Source organism: Mixophyes fleayi, chromosome 4 (genome assembly GCF_038048845.1).
Source record: "Mixophyes fleayi isolate aMixFle1 chromosome 4, aMixFle1.hap1, whole genome shotgun sequence".
Classification (NCBI taxonomy): domain Eukaryota; kingdom Metazoa; phylum Chordata; class Amphibia; order Anura; family Limnodynastidae; genus Mixophyes; species Mixophyes fleayi.
The window spans coordinates 298832138-298855771 of record NC_134405.1 but is presented as its reverse complement, the minus strand read 5'-3'; the positions used below and the strand labels follow the sequence as shown (position 1 = coordinate 298855771).

Here is a 23634-nt window from a genome sequence, read left to right as displayed (position 1 = left end):
GAAGGTACCCCAGAGGGAGAATGGGAAGATTGGATGTCCAGCTGGTGGAAACCTAGGTTAAGGCAAAATGGGGATTATTAATTTTATTATTATTATTCATTTTTATTTATAGGGCGCCACAAGGTGTCCGTGACGCCGTACAGGGACAAAAATGAATTACAATACAAGGTGAGACAGCACAGTACAGTAAACGTAAACATAAAGCACAGTAACTCAGTAAGCTCAATGCACAGCTAGTGAGGGCGGGGGGAGTATCCGCAAATGACGGGGCCCAAAATGAGGGCGCGGAAGACAGGGAGACCCCAGAGGGGGAGGAGGGCACTCGAGGAGGAGGGCAAAGTAGCTGGAGAGCAGAGTTAGAAGTGGTGGAAACAGGAGGAGAGATGGTCCTGCTCAGAGGAGAGTACAATCTAAGGGGAGGGGTGGACAGACGGAGAAACGCAGGGGAGAGAGGGAGAGTAGAGGGATGGAGGCAGGGAAGGGGAAAGAAGGGGGAGAGGCAGAGGATAAGGTAGGTAGTTAAGTGGGAGACTGGAAGGCTTTAATAAAAAGGTGGGTTTTTAAAGCCCGTTTGAAACTGGACAGGTTAGGGGAAGTCCTGATGGAGGGAGGGAGCTTGTTCCAGTGGAGGGGGGCAGCGTGGGCAAAGTCTTGGATACGCGCGTGGGAGGAGGTGATGAGGGGGGAAGATAGGCGACGGTCATTGGCAGATCGGAGAGGACAGGATGGAGCGTGAATAGATAGGAGTGTGGAGATGTAGGGTGCAGTGGTGTTGACGAGGGCCTTGTATGTAAGAGTGAGGAGCTTGAACAGAGTTCTGTAGGGGAAGAAGAGCCAGTGGAGGGATTGGTAGAGGGGGGAGACAGAAGAGGAGCGGCGAAAAAAGGAAGATAGGCCTAGCGGCTGCGTTAAGTACAGATCGAAGGGGAGCGAGATGAGAGAGGGGGAGGCCAGTAAGGAGGAGGTTGCAGTAGTCCAAGCGGGAGATGATCAGAGAGTGAATAAGGCATTTGGTGGCATCTTGGGAGAGGAAGGGCCGGATGCGAGCGATGTTACGCAGCTGGAAGCGGCAGGATTAAGCAAGAGAGAGGATATGGGGGCCAAAGGAGAGAGAGGAGTCGAGGGTGACACCAAGGCAGCGAAGTTGGGGGACAGAGGAGATAGAGGAGTTGTCGACAGTGATGGAGAGGTCGACAGGGGATGAGGTATGGGGGGGAGGAAAAACTATCAGCTAGGTTTTGGCGAGGTTGAGTTTGAGGAATCGAGAGGACATCCAGGAGGAGATGGCAGAGAGGCAGGCGGACACCCTAGAGAGGAGGGAGGGAGAGAGATCAGGAGAGGAGAGGTATAGTTGAGTGTCATCAGCGTAAAGGTGGTAGTTGAAGCCGAAGGAGCTGATGAGTTCACCCAGGGAGGAGGTGTATAGAGAGAAGAGTAAGGGGCCCAGAACAGAGCCCTGGGGGACCCCAACTTGAAGTGTGGACGGGGGGAGAGAGACTCAGTGGTGGTGACAGAGAAGGAACGGTCAGCGAGGTAAGAGGTGAACCAGGACAGGACAGGGCCAGAGAGGCAGAGAGACTGGAGGGTGTGGAGGAGGAGGGGGTGGTCAACGGTGTTGAAGGCTGCAGAGAGGTCAAGGAGGATGAGAAGGGAGAAGTGGCCCCTGGCTTTAGCAGAGAGGAGGTCATTGGTGACTTTAGCCAGGGCAGTTTCAGTGGAGTGAAGGGGGCGGAAACCAGACTGGAGAGTATCAAGGAGGGAGTGTTCAGAAAGGTAGGAGGTGAGATGGCTGCAGACGAGCCTCTCGAGAATTTTGGAGTCAAAGGGGAGAAGAGATATGGGGCGATAGTTCGAGAGAGAAGTGGGGTCGAGATTAGGCTTCGATTCCCACAAAGAGCCATAGAGTCCTGTACCAGGTTTTTCCATGAGAACTCTGCCCATGCAAACAATTGGGACCAATAATTCTGGGCAACCAAGGCAAAGCACCGTAGAAATTGCTTGAGGGATTGGTTACAGTGATCTGTCTGCCGTTCGACTGGGGGTGCTACTCAGCCAAGAATTGGAGTGAAAGTCCCAGCACCTTGTAAAAGTCTCTCCAAAATGTCATGAACCAGACCCCTCTATCAGAGATGATCCCCAAGGGAAGCCCAAGCAGCTAGAAAACCTCTTTGATGAAGACCTGGGAGAGTTGGAATGACAACGCCAGTTTTTTCATGGCCACATGGCCATAACGTGAAAAGGTATTTACTAGCACTTGTCACAGTAACAAATAAATTAAACTCCAATACCTTACTCCAACGGATAAATTATGATGGCTGGAATCAGGTTGACCAGAGAGGAGTTCCTGATGAAGATGGCTGGGAAGTGATCTGAGAAGCTGCTGAGACAGTGTTAGTAGGAAAGGAGTTTCTAATATAGTAGAAGGTCAGTCAGGAGATTTTCATGTGGTAACACCTGTAGCAAGTCAAATTATCCAGAGCTAGGTCGGTGCACGGTGTAGCAAAGTCATTAAGCAAGGTTCCAAGCGGTTAAACAATAGCGAGTCCAAATTTCCAGAGCCAGCTCAGTACACGGTTTAGCAAAAGTTAGTAAGCAAAGTTCCAGAGGTTTAATCTGTTGCAAGTCCAATCATTCAGAGCCAGGTCTAGCAAATCACTAAGCAAGGTTCCAATGGGTTAAACAGTAGCTGGTCCAAGAAGTTCAAAAGCAAGGTCAAAACACAGAAGTATCAGATACAGAGGCTGGATAGTAACACAATTACCTAGCAATGCCTACATAATATAGGGTGCCTTTTACAGTACCCATAGGCGCTTCTTGATGAACTCAGCAGGAAACTTCCACTATGTGCCAGGGACGTCTGCCTGTCTCTTCGGTGTGCTTGCATCTCGTTGCTAGGCAATGAGTTACTTCCTTGAGATTCATCACAATGCACTGGGCCCACATGCGCAGTAGGAGTCGCCTCCCATTGCTGCAGTAGGAGTCACATCATGTTGCTAGACAACGGGACACTTCCTGACCCATCTGTCGGCTATATTGTGACAGAATGAAAATTGATGGAAGGTTCTTCACATGCTCAGAACTACTGTCAATTGTTGCTCGGCAATACAGGGAGCGGGATGTAACTCCCGACAGAAGAGAGCCTGAGCAAGACAAGCGAATGCTGAAAATTTGTAGTGGTGGGCAAACTGTAGCAAGAGGTTTGCCCTAACAGGCAAGGATTTGAATATCCGGACACGGGATGTACATGTCGCTACTGTAGTCTCCGTCCCCATTGACAGCACTGGGATTGGTGGTATTACCATGGAAGCTGGGAAGGTCAGTGATGGAATCCATAGCCTTCTTGGAATTAGCAGGAGTATCAGGAGACCAGAGTGCAGTGTCCCCATGCACAAGTAGTGCAGGATTTTCTAAAAGAAATTACATCCTTTCTTACAGTTGGCCACCAGAATTCCTTGAGTGCCAAATCAACTTTTTTCATGATGTCGGAAGACCTGCCAAGGTAGGTTGTGTCCCCATTGCAGAACCTCTAATTAAAAGCCCCAAGGGATTAGCAGAGAACTGCTGGGAGACTGCTTCGCTTTTGATGTTGCTAGATTCAGGCCAGGATGTTATGCTGAAGTCAAACCTAGTTAGGAATAGCATTCACTGTGCCCGCAAAGAGGTTGAACTCTCAGCCCCCTGAGGGTACTATAGATTTTTTTGATCAGTGAGAATAGAAAGAGGGACTCTATTACCCTACAGAAGGTGCCTTGTGCCTTACTCAGTCCGGGCATTATGATGGCCAGCAACTCCTGGTTTACCACATTGTAGTTTGCCTCAACGGAGTTGAACATCTATGGAAAGGAGGCATAAGTGTGAAGGATGTCCTTGTCTTCTGGGAGATAACGACTCTTGTCCTAGTCTCAGATGTATCATTTTCCAGTATATAGTCCCATACTGGGCTATGGAAGCAAAGGTGAAGAGACATTCAAGCCTGTTGTGTCTGGGGAGTCCATGTTTCCTTAGGAGTACCCTGTTTAGCCAAGGAATTTATAAGGATACCAGTTTTTGTGAAATCTCTGATAAAACATTAATAATAGTTGCTTAACTCCACATACCTTTGGATCACCTTAATTCTTCAGGGCTCTGGCCAATCAAGCACAGAGGAGAGCTTCTCAGGTTTCATTTCTATGCACTGTGCTGAAATGATGTGTCCCAGGAAGCTCACTTTGGACTGGTTGAATGAATACTTCTCCATGTTGGCAAATAGTTGACTATCCAGGAGCCTCTGTAATACCTCTCACATGTGGTCATGATATTTCTCAAGCATTCTGGAGGAAATTAGGTTCTCTCCCAAGTAGATAATGACTGATGTCTCCATTAAACCCCCAAACAGGGAATTCATATATGTTTGGAAGATGGTTTAGACATTGCACTATTCGTAGTAGCCATCCTTTGTGATGAAGGCCTTCTTCCATTCATCCCCTCCTGGTCATGGATCAGGTTATAGGACCCTTGCAGGTTCATTTGGTCAAGAATGTGGACTGACAGAGCCTCTCAATGACATCAGAAATCAGTGAGAAGCTGTACCAATTCTTGATAGTGATTTTGTTGAGCCGCAAATAGAAAATACAGGGTCTTAAGGAACTATCTTTTTTCACCATGAGAAGGAACTCTGCATCAGCTGGGAACTTGGATTATGCGATGAACCTCACTCCAAGTTTACCTGTAAGTAGTTGGTCGTGGCCCTTGTCTTAGTCTCTGACTTTGGGTATTTCCTGCCTCTTGGTTGCATGGTGCCAGGTAGGGTATATATTGGACAATCCCATTCTCTGTGTGGTAGTAATGTCTTTGCCTGCTTTTTTGGCAAAGACCCTACTGAGACCTAAGAACTCCTCGAGCAGTCCAACTGATCCACACAGAGTCTTCTCTCTTTGGGTAGTAGCACATACAGTTGTCACTTTAGCTAGTTGTAGGCAAGTGGTAGAACATGACTCTTCCCACTCCCATATCGTTTTAGCCCTCCAATCAATCACTGGGTTGTTGTCTGTAGAACCAGAGGTAACCCAGGATTATTGGGCTCACACACACACACACACACACACTATGGCCATTTTAATTAGATGTCAATTAACCTAATAATGTTTAGGCTGTGGAAGAAAGCGGAGCACACATACTTAGGGAAACATGCAATCTCAACACACAAAACTCCTGGGGGTAAATGTATGAATCTCCGGATTCTTAATCTCCGGCGTGTTCAGCCTCTTCAGCGCTTAAATGTAAAGCGGCGCTGCATTGTAAAGGGAAACTTCCCTTTACAATGCAGCGCCGCTTTAAATTTAAGCGCTGAAGAGGCTGAACACGCCGGAGATTAAGAATCCGGAGATTCATACATTTACCCCCTGGTGCTTTGAGCTAACATTGCTATAACAACAGTGTAATCTGCATTGTAAAATACATTTCTGGTGTGTTGGCAAGAGTCTTGTTAGTGTTTTATTGTCTTCTGTTTTATTTTTAACCTTTTTTTGTAGGTATGATTTAATAAATACTTTTTAAAATGATTGTACTGGACTTAGCTTTTTCTACTATCTAAAAACTTTTAGATTTGAATTTGAGGCAGCATAGATGTTTAAAGGATAACTTCCATTTAAAGATCATGTTTTTCCTCCTCCATACTCTTTAGAGACTGTAATTATTATAAAACTAATTGTGTCCTCATACAGACCGATCTTGCCTCCTCCCCACCACCCAGGTTTGTCCACAATATGTAAGAGAATGGGCAGAGCACAGGACTTTTGGTTCTCTCTGCCTCACAACCATTTGTTGAATATTAAGACTTGCAAGGGGCTATCTGGCTGTCCATGACTGATTCTTATGTAGTATTTCTGATAGCCCACTGTGGTACTGCAATCTACAACAAGTGTGATGTAGCATATTAGACAAGGACAGCCATGCAGCATGTTGGAGATGGAACTGTACAGATCATTTATTTCACTGGTAGGAAGAACATTTCTTACATTTGTTATTGCTAATGTTTTAATCAAATTAGCTTAAAAAAATAAATTTTTAAAGACATTTTTATCAAGATGATTTGGTTCTTAATTTGGAAAAAACTTCACCTTTTTGACAATTACCAAACAACCTAGATACCTAGAAGTTTTAAATTTACAAAACATATTTTATTGTCACTAGTATTACTGATTAGTTGCAACTGGATATCTGATAATAAACCGTGATTAACGAACGCTTACAAAATATATATACTGTAATAATCTGGAAAGACAAATTGGACATAGGTCGGATTGATCAGTGCTGAGGCCAAATGATCAGACCTTTCCATGCCTGGGACACAATATCACAGATCTAACTTCAGATGTGTCTTTATTGCTGACAAATTAGTTTGATATACCAAAGCTATAAAGAATCTCCCTGCTATATGTATATTTTCACAACTAATAAAAGTCACTGTTTGTCCTAAAGAGGTTTATGTTTTGAGTAAAAGCTTACCACATTAGCACAGTACCATCTAAATGTAATCATAAGCAATGAATAAAAATTACACTGTTCAATGTTTATAATTGTTTATGCATAATACATTCATCATCATCAGCTATCTATATAGCGCCACTTATTTCGCATCGCTGTACAGAAAACACATTCACATCAGTTCTTGCCTCATTGGAGCTTACAGTCTAAATTCCCTAACATACACACACAGACAGAGAGAGAGAGATTAAGGTCAATTTGATCGCAGCCATATAACCTGCTGGTATATTTTTGGAGTGTGGGAGGAAACCGGAGCACCGAGAGGAAACCCACGCAAACACGGGGAGAACATGTAAGAACATATAAACTCCACACACCTAAGACTATGGCCGGGAATTGAACTCATGACCCCAGTGCTGTTACATTAAAATAATTATACTTTGATGATACATTTAAATTAGGTTTTCATATATTGTAGTGTGTCTACTGTAATACAACTCTATAGGCTTATGGCAGTGACTGTTACTATGGCAGTTTTGTTCTTTAAATAGAAGCTATTCACATGTTCTTTCTTAGTGTAGAACAATTAGCAGTATCCCACAAAACCAGAGAAATATGATTTAAGCGTGGAGACATGCAAATTCTCCTTTACTTGCCACCGTCAGCTAACTGTATACTGAAATATATTTGTAATAGATATAGCCTAATATACAGAGCAATATGTCCAAACTGCTTTTTAACTTTTTAAAACTTAACAGTCCAAGATGTGGAACAAAAGTTTCTTTCTGCAGTGTAAGGTTTGCAGAGAACCATACAGGTTTATTGCTGTAGCTACTGATAAGATTGCAAGAAGAGTATATGTTTCTGTGGTTTATGGTTTTAAGGACAAAACCACTCAGTCTCATATGCTGAATTATAATGCTGGTTATAAAAAGCATATGAATACCTTTCATTTTAATAAGACTCTTACCGAATTATTTAGAACGGAGTGCTCTTATCCTCCATTTAGACTACTTCACTATAGCCGTTAATGCACCAAATCAATCTTTTTCACATATGACCAAATCCTTACTTTTCCCAAAGTAGATTTGGCCTTAGAATGATTTTTTTTTATTAATAGATGTTCTTGATATAAAATCCTAATATACTTCTATTTTGCTATTTCCAAGGAATCACAACTGTTCTAACAATGACCACTTTGAGCATCAGCGCAAGACACTCCTTCCCAAAAGTATCCTATGCAACTGCCATGGATTGGTTCATAGCTGTCTGCTTTGCCTTTGTCTTCTCTGCACTTATTGAGTTTGCTGCAGTTAATTACTTTACCAACCTACAGACTCAACAAGCATTGTTAAAAGTAGCAAAAGAATCTGCATTAGCAGCAGTGGCTGTAACAGTAACAGCGGAGGAGGAGATTGTTACGGTAAGGATTGCATACAATCGGAATGATAGTAGCTAAATCTGAAAAGTACATTGTTTCACATGATAAATATAATTGTAACATTCTGTTGTTTCCAAAATTTTAATTCACTTGCCCAGGATATTTTACTACTGAGCATTTAGGCATATGTTCACTTTAAACAAAGGTATAGGGCATTACGTGCGTAGCAAGATTTGACTACTGAACATGATCCCATTACATTGCTTTGTGTTATGCATTTATTTTTTTAAATACTATAATAAAGATTAAACAGGTCGCTCACCAAAGTGACTTGCGTTTTTATTTAATAAATATTACATGATAGTAAGGAGCACAGAGAGCAGGTGTAACTACACTGGGTGGCATGTAGCAACTGTGTGGCCTGTAGGTAAGGAGGACTAACAATGAAGCTGTCCCTCTCCCTAACATACCCGCACCTTCACCATGAGCCCCACGCATCCCTCCTCTAGACCCCTGTTCTGAGCAGTGCTTGCACATGCACCGGACCTTACATGCTCAGAAGTGGCCCCCTCAGTGCTCTTTTCAGACCAGAGTGGTGTGTCTTGTAGCCTACAACATCACTACCATATGCATACCCTAATTCTTGTCTTGTGGCCCGACTATGGACTGTTTCACCCCTGGCTGAGACCTGTGATGTGGAGGAGGGATGCAATGGTAGAAAGACACAGCTCTGACATCTCTTATAGCAATTTAGGCAGAGCTGTGTCTCTATGTTGCTCCTGGACATCATAGCTCTCAGTGCTCCATACTTGTATACAAAGCCAGATGTGGTGACATACAGGCAGGATGGGATGCTAAGCAGGCAGAACATAGACCAGTTGTGTGGTTGTTATTGAACATGGTCAGTCCTGTATGCACCATGTAATAAATAAATAAATAAATCTCTCACTCTAGTTATAGGTCAATTTAAAGTTTAAAAACAAATGATTAATTAAAGAAAGTCACAGATAAACGGAAGCAGTACCATGCAATTGGCAAATGTTAAATAGAGACATTGTATGGCCAACCACGATACCTTTAAAAAGAAAGAATGAACAGCGCAGAAATGAATACAACTGATAAAAATGAAATAAACATAAATAAATATAAACCCAAAGAAAAATACCCTATATTAGCTCATACATTTTCGCTTGATATTATAAGTGAGAGATCCAATGATAAAAGAATACATTTAATTGCAATCAATCATTAAATAATACATAAGATACACCCAAGAAAAGAGGAAATACCACAATCAAGTGACAACAGTACCGATCTAATGGCAATTAAAACTTTGTATATAAACACACAAAGTAATAAAGAGTCAGACACAGCATATACAGGATCAATAAATTGAGCAGCCAAGGACTAGATAACCATAGAAAAACACAACTGTTCACATAAAACCTTCATGAACCTCTGTCCCTTAATGGCACTGAAAAAGGCTGTATTCATTGCCATTATACAGTCTTATTAATTGCTCTAAAGGGACAGAGGATCATGGAGGTTTTATGGGAACAGTTGTGTTTTGTATGGTTATATAGTCCTTGGCATTAGCTGCTCAATTTATTGATCCTGTATATGCTGTGTCTGACTATTTATTACTTGTGTGTGCTTATATACTTATATACTTTTTGATTGTCATTAGAACAGTACTGTTGTCACTTGATTGTTGTATTTCCCTTTTTCTTATGTGAATCTTATATATTATTTTATGATTGATTGCAATTAAATATGTTATTTTATCATTGGATCTCTCACTTATAATATTCAGCTAAAATATATGAGCTAATATAAACTATTCTTATTTAATTTATATTTATTCAGATTTTTTTTTTATTTGTATTAGTGGGATTCATTTCTGTGCTGTTCATATTTTCTTTTTGAGTGTTTCATTGTACAGAGGTTGACATTCCTCTTAAGGACAGCTGCGATCAGGATCCAAACTTTATTATTTAGTCTAGATTTACTTTCTAGCACCAGATATTTTTCTTTGTTTAACCATGATACCTTGGCTTTACTTTTCACACATCACATTTAGCTAGTTATGGATGCATCTGTCATGAGTAGATTAGAATGAACTGCTCCAGTGCTTTATCAGCATAATTATGGCAAATAACATTAAACTTTTAATTTTCAGTATTATTGCACCAAAGAACTTCAGCTATCTCTTTGCTTTCCCTAATCCTTCTCATAATTCCCAAAATTCTTAATACATAAATACTATAAATAGGTAGCAAAAAAAACACTTACTGGACTGCCAAAACATAAATCATAAAAATGAGTAAATAGATACACAAACCCAAAACTGTTGCAGAGTCAATTATGACCAGGAGGAGGTGGCCTAAATAATGTTCTCAGCATTTCATTGGCTACAGTATTTATTGTGCATAATAGCTTGCAGAATTGTCTTGTTGCGGGTTTAGGTGTTTTATTTCCATTTGTATGTTTAAATGCAGGACATGGATACATGGTCCCAAAAATTATATGGTCTTGTTTAACAAAAATATTATCCCTTGTAAAAACACTGTTTTCCCTGAATACAATGGTAGGAATTATGCTTAAAGTCCTGTGACTTAGCTAATTTGTTTAAAGTTTCAGTCTGATTATTAGTTTTACTGATCACGCCAATTACTCCATCCATGTAATAGTCCATCAAAAAGTAATAGATCTATGGACCACAGATGTTTGCGGTATGGAGCATAGCAAATAATAATAATAGTAAATAAAAAACAAGGTAAAGGAAACACTATCTTTGCTTGCCAAACAGCCTGATTAATCATGATCAGTCATATTAGAACATTGCAGCTAGACCTGGAACAACTGTGACCATATAACTATGAAGCATTTGTTTACTTGATGAACAATTTATTGGTAACTAGCAATTGGCTTTAAAGACATGTTTTAAACAGTTTTCCATTATAGTACAATATTAGAAAATTAGCTTTTTAATTTGATGAGAAATTATGCTCCTTAAAAAATCAACTGCTGTTTCTATCCTTTTATCTGCTATCGTTAATATAGCAAAACACATTTATGCAGTGCTTTCCAAATACTTTTTAGGCAACATTTCCTTGCCAAACTTAGCTTAGAATCTCTATTTTGCCCCTAACACACACAGACACATGCATACAAGCACACATTCATGTACATATCAACAGTGGTTTACAAATGTTTAGACTTACATCATCCCTCCCAACTGTCCCGACTTCAGTGGGACAGTCTTGATTTTAGAGCTCTGCTCAGCTATCCCACGGGAATGTAAGGGAAGGGAGGCCATGCTCCCTTTCTGAAGTGGTCACGACCTTGCCCCTCTGCCCGGGACAGTCATGTTGGGAGGCATGTTCCATTAAGATATTACTATTATATGTGTTATTAGAGTATAGTTCTGACCCCTCAATCTTTAAAATACATAAATTGACATTTTTTTCCTATCAAATTAATTATTTTCTCAAATACAATTAAACATTATTGAAAAAACACTATACTGCTCAGGGCCATCTTAACAACATTATGGGCAAAGCAGTGCACCGGGGCCCCTAGATATAGATATAGATATAGATATATAGATGTATACAGATACACATATAGATATAGATATATAGAAATAGAGATAGATAGATGTACTTGCTCAGTGACCCTTGTAGGTTTTTTTGCAGGTTTTTTTCTTTTGCAGGATTATGTATTCTCATTAAGAGCCGTGCCTATGGGGCCCCCTTGCCCGTGGGGCCCCCGGGCAGCTGCCCATCATGCCCAATGGAAAAGATGGCCCTGACGGTGCTACTTGTGGCCAGAAGGTGGTTTAAAAGGGCTGTATAGCTTGCCAGCACCTTCTTCCTTGCTTCTAAAAATGTTTACAGTCACTATAAAAATCTTTCACTATAAATCAAAAAAACAAAATAACTTTGAAGTATTGAGTTGCTAGAATTAGGTTCCTTTCTGTGAAGGGAATACAAAGGTTGAAGTGTTTACAGTTGACTCCGAAGGGAAATGAATAGATGGCATAGGAGGTTATACTGAGTTATGCACACTTTCTCCAGGAAATAATATGAAGTGGGTAAAAAGATTTGCATAGTGAAATTGGACACAGTAGTCACATATATTACTGGGTCTATAACCCTCATATGCTCAAGGTCCTATAATACCCGGCTTGCTCTCAGAACCCATTCCTCCCCTAGACTTCTCTGCCCATTCCACTTTTTTGTAGCCTGAAAGTCTCCATATGTAATCATTGATTATTGCAAGATTCCACTAGCAAAATTACTTCAGGAACTATTTTCAGAGTGGCAGTTATAGCCAAAAACCTACTAGTACAAATATAAAAAGTTAATGTTCATCATCTTAAGTGCCTTACTCCAGGACAGTGGTAAGGTTCTAGGGGTAAAAAGCATTTTATTATTTATTAGTAAAGCATAATAAACTACTGCTACCTAGTGATACACTGCACATATACAACTAATCACCATACTTTATGTCCTGTTTAAAACTATTTTCTTTTGTGTCTATAGCATTCTGATTCCAACTGCAACTTAAAGAAAAGAATTAACTCCATGGTTTCTCAAGGCAATGTATCACTTGAAGACAACATATCACCCTATAAAGCACAATATTGTCAACAAAGTGAAGTACCCACTGCAGACCTTACACAACTAGGGATCTCATCAATTCCCCACAGTGGAACCAGTAAAATAGACCAGTATGCCAGAATACTCTTTCCAGTGGCGTTTGCAGGATTCAATTTAGTGTACTGGGTTGTTTATCTTTCAAAAGACACAATGGATATGAATCACAATATTTGAACTTTTAGGGAGAAAAAGGTAAGTAACTGGTAATATATAATAAGCTATTTAACATGAAATATTTTATGGCAATTTCAATAATTGTAACACTGAGCGGTATATTTACTAATAATCAGGTTTGGTGCACCTCAACAATTTCTGGCAATTTAGTGCTCCAAACTGTCACATTTACTTGAGACTAGTAAAATGGCATGGTTTTTTAGACCTGCTTCTGATAGGTCACATACATGCTGCTCCTTGTAGAGCCACATGCTGTATAATTGATGCCCCATCATGAAATAATCAATACCCCCTTTAACAATCAAATATTATTGCACCTTTAATATAAATTAATATCCATATCACCCTTATAATATAGTAATACAGTAATATTGTATAATATTGTACCCGTAATATAATGAAAAATGAAATTACCCCCATAAGTTAATTATAAATTATTTTGCCCCATAATGCATATGTAAATGGTGCCTCATCTTATCTAAACAGTAATATAGCTCAAACAGCATGCTCTTTGTGCAATAACACCTCTCACAGCTGTTTCCTATTATTGGCTGTTTTTCTAGCGGTTTAGCAAACCGCAGCTTAGTAAAAAGTAAAAATTTTATATTTTTATTATGCTAAAAATCTGGATAGCGATAGAGCTTTGCTAAACTATGGTTTTCTAGTGGTTTGGCCTTTAGTAAATCCAGCTTTATTGAAAACACAGGAAAAAAACACAGAAAACCAGAAGCTCCATCAAACCTCTTTTAAGAAGATCTAGCCCTGAGAGCTAAATTTACTAAATTGTGACATTATATGCCATTATGACATGACATTAACAAGTACTTTCATTAAATTGAAAAACTAAAAATGAATTAATTGCAGCAATATAACACATTTTTAGATGTGGACATTTAATGTAACTATTTAATATCACAAATAGAAAAAGGTATGAACCAGACTTTGCTATAAACCCCTATATTTGTTTAAACCATACCTGTCTTTAGAATTCTCAGACATCAGTAACAGCTTAGTCATTATAAAGAAAAATGTGCTGTGATTATAAGTGGTTTTTACATATTTTTCAATTTATGATATTAAATAATTTCCAAATAGAAAATAAGATTTTTTTTGGCTCTAATAAAACTGCAATCACTTTTTTGATTTTGTTTGATTCACTTTCATTTTCCTCAGAGAATTGTAGCAAATTGCAGTGACATTCAGTTTTCAACCATGCAATTTACAAAATTTGTACACTAAACAAACAAAACAGTAGTTTCTACACAATTCAGGTTTTGGAAGTTACCAAATTGGTCAATTTTGTTATGAATTTGAGTGACATTTGGACATTTTTTGTTTATGTAATGGGAATTGATATTTCATCCTGGAGAAATTAATTTGAAGCTTTGCAAAACTGGGAAACTATTGCTTTATCCATTAAAAGATTGAGACAGACAAATCTGAAACAGGTTATAATCACTTAGGGAGAGCCCACTTCATTGTGTTGTACAGTTGGCTCAGGGAGAAATTTAAAAAATCAGAGGCATTCTTGGGCATTTTCCTGAAGGACAGCAATATTCACTTTTTAAATCTGTGTTTGTCTTTAAGGCCAGCTGTCTCTTATTGGGAAAATGTAACCTCTTAACAGACACATTTTGGAGATATATGGTCAAAAATTAGAGGCCTCACAATTCTCATTATATTACAATAATGTGGAGAGAGATAAAGTTGGCATGGTGGGTGAGGCAGAGACCCAGTGGAGTTATTCAAGAAGAGTCTGTACCTTTACTGTGCTGAAACAGAAGTTAGAAGAGGATGAACAAGGTAAAATTAAAAAAGTGACCAATTAAGGGAAAACTATGAAGGAAATGGAGCTCCAATGAACGGTCAATCACAGTGGAGGGAAATTATTTTCGCACCTGATGTGCACTGTGGCACTTTACGAATCAGTAATAATGAAAATAAAAACAAACTAATTATTTTAGGAATGTTAACATATTTGTTACTCAACAAAACATGTTTATCTCAAAAAATGTTTTGTGAAAGGTATTAGTTGTAAAAAATTTTATTTAAGCACATTGGAAAAAAATGTTAATATTGGTTACTAGCTTACTAGAGATTGGTTGTAATTTGATTATTCCCACATGAATAGGAATTGCAAGTAGTGAGAAAAACATTTAATTAATTTTCTTGATTGGATGAATTTGAAGTGATTGGAGGTCTCAAATTAATTTAATGTGAGTGATGGTGAGAACCTCTTCTCAAGTGATATCATTTTGCATAGACAAGTTTCTCACCTCACCTCCTGGCCCCATGTGCTCCTGCTTCTGCTCCCATTTGTGCGCTATTCACCACATTCCTGTATCACTGATTGCAAAAGGATACTCAGCATAGCACCAATCATTTGGACTTTCACAGGCCTTGTGTTCGTAGCATGACTAGAGGAGGTACAGATGTCAAGGATGCTCCGTCTCCATCCCAATACTTTTATTCCAGCAGTTAATCACTGCAGTGCTAATATTACAATTGCAGGAGGAAGGAATTAATGATTCAGGAGTGTGGGGCTTTGTAATTTGTGGTTTGAAATTCAGGAGGTCTGCATATAGTTATCAACATTAAAATATTTTGAAGGGTTTACATTTGTTCCTGGAGGTTTCATATTATTTCATGGTTTAAATATGCACTGAGCACTTCCCAGAATCCCTGTATAATGAATTGCAAGAATTTAAACTTTAGGCATTTCGGGCTAAGGATCTTAACTTAAGAAACTTCTTATGTCAGTCTCCTGGACAAAACCATGTTACAATGCAAGGGGTGCAAATTAGTATTCTGTTTTGCACATACCGTATTTCCCCATGTATAGGACGCTCCACTGTATAAGACGCACCTATATAAATCTGTGAAAAAATTAAGGATAATGTTTATCTTCAATTTTTTCACAGAGTATTTGTGCAGCTTATACAGAGGAGAGACAACACTATAGTGAATTCTGACTTACCCTGTCAGATGATTCCTCTGTCTGGTAAAGTATTCTGTCTTGTCTCTGTCTGATCCGGATGCTGGAAACCCGATTAAGGTCCTCTCTGCGATGTCCGGATGTCCTTTCAGGACCTTGACAATCCTTTCAGGACCTCGTCAAGGTCCTGAATGGACATCCGGACATCGCAGAGAGGACCTTAATCGGATTTACAGCATCAGGATCAGACAGAGAAAAGACCGGACAGAGGAGTCATCTGACAGGGTAAGTGCTACTACCCCTGTATAAGATGCACCCAGTTATTAGACCTAAAATTTTGGGGGAAAAGGTGCGTCTTATACATGGGGAAATACGGTAAGTTAAATACTGACTGTTGTTTCATGTAGCACACAAATATCAACTTTAAATTTCAGTGTACAAATAAGCTATCAAGTATTTGTGTGGTACATGAAAAAACAGTCAGTATTTAACTTATGTGCAAAACAGAATGCTAATTTGCAGCCCTTGCATTGTAACATGGTTTTGTCTAGGAGACTGAAATAAGAAGTTTCTTAAATTAAGATCCTTAATGAATCAGGCCCTTCATTACTAATTTGACCAGTGGCTCAAATTAATTAAAAAAATAAATTGCTGAAAGTTCACTCATCTCTAATTTTGTATTGTGATGTGTATTTTATGTTTATATTTATTTAGATAATGTGAAATAAATTACATTTTTGTAGAAATACATTTTTGCGTTAAGCAGTACTTGTTTCTCTCAAATCCACTATATTTTTGGTACATGTACTATATTTTTTAGGAATCCATAGGAAATTTTTGGTGAATCCTTAGGAAAAAAAATGCACTGCACAATACGAGTCTCTCCCTGGTTATTTTTGGCTTCTCAAACCAAATAATACAAATACAAATATTTCTTAACATAAATATATTTATGTTTAAATAATAATATTAGAGGAATTATGTTACCTAATTTAAACTGTAACAAGTCAACTGTCACATGGCAAACATTTTTTTTCAAATTTTCAAATCATCAATTCAATTTTCAATAAAAAAATAAATACTCTATCAGCATTCATTGTCTGCAAGATTTCTAAACATTAATTTCAAATAAAATACTTTAAACCATATACTTTAATTTTCTTGATGTAGAATCATATTTTTTGTTTATTATTTTAGTAGAAAAGATCGATTTAGCAACATATTCTCAAACATATATGTAATAATTGTCCTTTCGACCTTTTAACTATTTAAAAATTGTCAGAAAAAGTGACATATGATGGGTTGTCTGCAGTTCACAAATTACTCCAATGCTGAAAAATAGTTTGAAAAAATAGCTTAAGTCAATATGTTATCAAACATTTACCAGTTGAGATGCGAATGTATTACCTGGGTATTTGTACACTAAGCTAATGACACTTATGACAAGTGGAGGGTATATTTGTTTTTTTTTGTACCAGTAAAGGTGTAAAAAGGGGGGATAAATATATAGGCAAGTTGTACAATGAAACAATCTATTGTACTCCAATAAATTGTGTCTCATTATAAGGCTAACTAAGTAAGGTGGGTAAAATAGGCATATTGGGAAATGCTGCTATGTACTAAGTGTGCACAGAACAGAAGTGAATATTAGAATAGTTAGAAGCAAGACCACTAATAAATCGCAGCTCATGTCAAGAGTCACATTTACAAGTGGTAGCATTTACAAATGTTTTAATGTAATTCATGGATTTATTTACACATCACTTATCAAATTAAATTTAATTTTAGAATCGACCAAAACAATTCTCTCATCTTATACCTCTGCAACACACTAATTTTTCTGGTTTGAGCTGTCAGAAATTACATTTTAATTTCTTCATCTACCCAAATAAATGCTATTTTGTTTTATCAAGCTACTGTGGTTTTCTTGGTAACATAATAAAATATCTTTTTAGCTTTGAGCGATCACCATAAAATATCCTGAAATGTCTTTGTCTTTTTCTCCTAAGTAGAGAAAAACATATATGTAGTTTTTAATAAGCCAGGAAGACCTTTAGGAATCATCACAAACTGAAATACTGTAGGTTTCTCATATATGTATTACTAGTACAACCAAGGCAAATTGGATCTATATATAACTATAATAGCAGTTACTATTATATCGATCTCAACATGAGTCTAATGTAGTATAGTCTCCTTCAATTATCCTATGCAAGATACTAGGTTTAGTTACCAGGAGGATCTCTAGTGACTTTTGATAAAGTGGGAACAGACCAGTGCTCTCACACCATATAACAGTGTTCAGTTTTGAATGCTATTTTTACACAATACAGTGCTAGAAACCTGGATGTCATTGACAGCAATGGTCAGGAAATGGGATAATCATGTAGGAGCGTAATTCTCCTATCTCCATATTGTTGTTTAAAACTTCAAACTGTGGTATGACACAGCCAGATATCATGTTTATAAATGTCACTTTGCATTAACTAATAACTTAATTCTTATCTTCATGGTAAGATAATTCTGCATCCATTTAAGACCAAAATAGTACAATTTAGTAATCAATAATAATTTTCTTAAAGATAAAGGGCCTGATTCATTAGTGATCTTATCTGCCGTTTTTTGCTTATCGTAAGCAAATCCACTCTGTGCATGCTCAGAAAAGGGAGATAAGAAGTAAAATCCACTGCGTAAGTCCAGAATTTCTTAAGTTAAGATGAAAATCCATCTTCCAGTTTCTTCTTAAAAATAAGCATCTTAACTTTAGCACAAGATAAGATCACTAATGAATCAGGCCCAAAGTCTTCAGAAGAATATTACATAGTACATTAGCCCATATATGCCACTACTAATGACCATTTGTAAGTAAACTTTTATACATTAAACATTTATCAACCACCCTCTTAACCTCCTTTGGGTACCCTATTACCATCCTTTCCACAGTTCACACAACACAACTGCCCTCTGACCAACATTGCTGTGTGACTGGATCATATAGCCACCTAAGCACTATTTACCTGTCAATCTTACTGGACCAACATGTAATATGTAGCACTAAACCTCATGTATCAAACTCCCATTGTACAATTTTTTTTAGCTTTCAAGAAGGGCCCTCTTACCTCTCTGTCTGTCTGTATTGTCCAGTATTGTTTTATTATTGTTTTTGTTTCCAATTGTAAAATACTATGGAATTTGTTAGTGCTATTTAATTAAATGTTGTTGTTGAAGATGATGATGACATTTCAGTTATAAAGAGTAATGTTTTTAAAGATTATATATTGTTTGAGCTTTATGATTTTAAATATAGGGTAATCAATACTTTGCTCACTTTGGATGTGGCGCTTGGGCAGTTCGACTGTGTCGCTATAAGACCCAACCTTTATTCATTGAAGTAATCTGCTGCCGACTCTTTGATGGATACACATCCTGCAGTATTGCAGATGATTTCAGTGCATGTGTGGTCCCAAAATGACCACTATGCTCAATAACAATCATATTGGTCAGGAATGTTGGGAAAAGTGGAAGATGACCACTATTATCCTGACAAGACTCATTGACATGCAAGTGCTGAATGGCTAGATTTTGTCTTATTTGACCACCCAGCTTGAGAGGCCAAATTAAACAATGATCATGTTGCTCTGTTATTGGCCCGAGTAGCAGCATTACTACATGTATTAAAATGTATTATTTTCCAAAATAAAAGGCTAACTATAAATTGCTGAACCACACAGTAAAAAAAACATACCTGTACACTACATAGAGGACAGACATGAAGCACCCCCCAGCGTGCTCTGCTAATCCCCACATTGCCCAGCTGGTATATGTATGTAGAACAGTGATTCAATATAGTGGGTCTGCATAGGCCACATTTTAAGTATCAGTGTTTTACAGGTCAAGTGGGTGTCATAAACAGTATAGTAGTTCAACTAATTTGTGCTTAAGAGTGGCATCACATGGAAATAAACACTTATTTTCATAGAAAAGTAGATTGCTTATATTGAGTTGAATTGCTCTAGTAATGATGCATAGACAGTGACAAGTAATATGCAAAATCCTTTCTAGTCTTTTATCAGCTAATTTCTAGCATCATGCAAATCATTTATCACCACTTTCCACAATTCAGCACTAAAACTAGCTCATTGTCTACACCCACTACCACACTTCAGTAACACATTATCTCAGCCCCAGCCAACCATCAGTTCAATTATCTCAAACCTATATCACCCCATTACTTTTCCCAATTCCTGCTTTTCTCATAGATCATTGCATCCTGCTCAGCCTGCTCTTTCAGTCTGCTGGAAGAGAATAGAAGCAGCCATTCATAATTGCTGCACTGCATATGTCTTAAAATATTGTGTGCGCCCACAGTATATACACCATTGTTGCCAGGTTGACTAGTTTCCTTAACTTTTGGCCCAGTTTGAAAACTATGAGTTTTGCATGTGAATCTAACTCAACTACTTGTCATATTATTGCCCTTTGCACCAGTTTTTTCCTGCACAAAACAAACTCAACACGCTGCACAATAGCTGAAGAAAGGTAGACTGATTGGACGCTTTTGTGGAAATTGAAATACATTTTCATGCAGTTTGAGCTTTTAAAATATTGTTTATTCTCAGGCATTTATTTTACCGGTGTTAGTAGAAAATACACGTGGTAACCAAGCTCTTCCCATTGTATGAGTGTAAACCTGCCAGTGAAACAGTGTGGGAGGCTGAGGAGTAATTTCCCCACCCACCCAATACTACCGGGCCCAATTATTTAAGAATGTCATAATAGTTTTTCAGATGACTATTAAGATACTCAAAATTTCCATCTGTTGTTATAGCAGTTACATGGTCTGCTATGTCAACTGTTATGTCACTAAGCATAGTGTAAAATGACAAAAGATGTGCCTCTATCTACAGGACTTTGTCACAACAATCATAAAATTCCTAAATAAAAAAGGGATAGAGTAGACTTTGGAGCAGAAATAAGGCAGACAAAAAAATAGACAAGGGACAAGCAGGACAGACATAAGACAAAGTTATTGGTGTGGAGCAGCGGTCCATATTTTACATCATGGCCTACGCAACTATGTTTAAACATGAATACAAATAACATACAACTGTGATGACAATGTTTCTTTAATATATTTTTAAATTATTTGTATACAGTATATATCTAATTCTTTCTTTCCTATAATTTTCAATATAGATGTATTAAAGCAATAATGAAGACATCAACTATGAAAGTAGACCAGCAATATGATATGCCTTAATAGGGATGAAATATAGAATACTTGTATAAACAAATAGATTTGTTCTAGTATTTACATAATTGCATTTATAACTGGACAAAGTACATCACTGTTATGTACCAAAGTTTGCTATGACTTGCATCTTAATAAATTATTTATCACACTCTTATGTATTTCTATAATGAGTTTATTTATAAATGGTATTGTAAAGCACAGACAAGTGCACAAATGTATTTAATAATCAAATAAAAAATTAGCAACTTTTAGCTCAACAGAGTTAAGACATGTTCTTCAAGAAAAGCTTGGTAAATACCACTTAGAAAACTAAATCTAAGAGAATAAAAATCATTCAACTTGGTTAAACATACAATACATATCTACAAAAATGTACTGTCCAATACATTATATTGGGATACTTGAAAGCAGCCAAGGAGCCTTCACTGAAGCACATAGGTGCTGGGTTCAAAGCCCCAGCTGAATCTTACACCACCAGAGAATTGGGTTTGTATTGTCCACTATCCAGTAGACAATGAGATATATATTGTTAAGAAGCCAACCTATAATATCAGAAAATAGCCTACAGAAAATTGGGGTCTTTAATGTCTACTAGCCAATAAATAATTGTCTATTAGCCACCAGAGAATAAGGTCTATATTTAACAATGGCACCAGCAAATAGGGTAAATATTATTAACTAATCAGAGAAAGGGCTCTGAATTACATACTTGTTACTAGAATGCACTCAACAATTTGTGGGCTAACTGCATAGTTTAATATGTGAGTATATTATTGGGTACAATTTGTGAATAATAACAAATGGGTTCACATAAAGCAGTGTGACAATTTTGGCCAATCTAGTCTTGAGTGCCAATATAATGAGCATAATTGTCCACTATCCATTAATAGTATGGGTGCAATAGAAGATCCTTGAGATGCCATTCAATGTCACCTTAGTACAGTGTTGGCTACCCTGTTACACTCCAGGTGTTGTGACCCAGCATGCTTTGCCAATATATAGCAGCTTATTGCTGGAAGTGTATGCTGGGACTTGTAGTTTCACAACACCTGGAGTGTCACAGGTTAGCCGACACTGCCTTAGTAGTTACTTTTAATACACACTTTGTGGTAGATTTACTGAAAATCATGTTTGGTAGTGGTTTTAAACTGCCACACATCGCCAGTGGTTTAGTGCTCCAAACCGCCACATTTGCTATAGAGAGGCTGCAATGTAAAATGCCAGGCGATGTGTGAAGGATTAAAAATAGCTAAACTGCCATCAAAAATGTCATAAAAAAAAGACAGTTGTGTTTGTATCTGCTTCTAATTGGCTTGATAGCTCAAACATGCTGTTTGAGTCATCTTACCATACAGACGATAAGAGGAAGCACCATTGACATATACATGATGGGGGTAATAATTATTTATTGATTAAGGGGCAAAATTAATTTATAATTAACTTACTGTGCAAACTTTATTTTTCATTATATTAAGGGGACAAAAGTATTATTATACTATGGGGGCACTATGTAATTGCACATTGTGCATCATAAATAATTATATCCCCCATTAACAATCAAATAGTAATGCCTAGTTAATGTAATTATATATTCATAGTTTCCACTTAATTCAATGCAATGATATTGTCCCCTTAATATAATGAATTTGCCCCATGAGTTAATTAGAAATTACTTTTATCCCTTAATCAATAAGGCCCTGATTCATTAAGGTACTTCAATTAGGAAGTTTCTTATTTAAATCTCCTGGACAAAACCATGTTACAATGCAAGGGGTGCAAATTAGTTTTCAGTTTTGCACATAAGTTAAATACTGACTGTTTTTTCATGTAGCACACAAATATCAACTTTAAATTTCAGTGTACAAATAAGCTATCAAGTAATTGTGTGCTACATGAAAAAACAGTCAGTATTTAACTTATGTGCAAAACAGAAAATTAATTTTCACCCCTTGCATTGTAACATGTGTCGAAGTCGTATAATTGGATGAATGAAAGTATATTGGCTAATATTGTTTTATTGGTCGCTACACGTGGCATACGGCGATCGCACGGTGAAATACGCACGCACACACTCGCATTACAACATTTAGTTATTTATATAATTCATATTCATATTGGTTCCGTTACACAGTAATTTATGAGCAGATAGTATTTAGTTTATTATTAATTTATATATTATGATTGTATGTACACTTCAGTGTTATTTAAGGTTCAGGTTATAGGAAATGTGTCATGTCTGATATCATTTTATTCCCCTATTCATCAGCAGCTGTCCGGTTCCATCGCCGAAGAGATCGCATATTGCATACTCTAGTTATTGATGTTAGGGAATAAATAGCCAAATTGATATGAGACTGTAAAATGCTAATGGGATAGTTGTAACTGGTTTCTGGGTGGGAGAATCATCTGGAATGTTGTCCCTCAGCCTTTGAGGGGGTTGTTTGAACTAGCCTATGACCTGTTTACCCTGGACCCACCCGAAGTCTGAACCTATGGAAGCAAGCCACGTCATCTGCATTGTTCTCTGTAACACTGAATGTATATATAATCATAGCTACGCTCCCAGTAGTTTCAGTCTACACTGACCACAGTATTCAAGGGTGAACACTACTGTGCACTGGTGCTCGTGGTAGCGCAGCGGTATGTATGTATCTTTTGGTATTGGCTGTACTGTACTGTATTATATAATAATAATGTATTGAATTGTTAACTTTTTACATCTGCTAAAATAAATCACTTTGTGCTTCGGAAACACAATACA

At 37.7% G+C, this 23634-nt stretch overlaps 1 protein-coding gene across 2 annotated transcripts in view; it reads left to right on the top strand.

Moving 5' to 3' along the window:
• The window catches only part of GABRA6 (gamma-aminobutyric acid type A receptor subunit alpha6), a 44383-nt gene extending 23406 nt beyond the window's left edge, over positions 1 to 20977 (top strand). For both annotated transcript variants that reach the window (XM_075209874.1, XM_075209875.1), the window contains 3 exons: positions 7635 to 7888; positions 12394 to 12702; positions 20816 to 20977. In XM_075209874.1, the coding sequence (XP_075065975.1) occupies positions 7635 to 7888; positions 12394 to 12684 (545 nt within the window). In that variant the 3' untranslated portion in view covers positions 12685 to 12702; positions 20816 to 20977. The remainder of the gene's footprint in view (positions 1 to 7634; positions 7889 to 12393; positions 12703 to 20815) is intronic.
• Positions 20978 to 23634: the final 2657 nt, after the last annotated feature.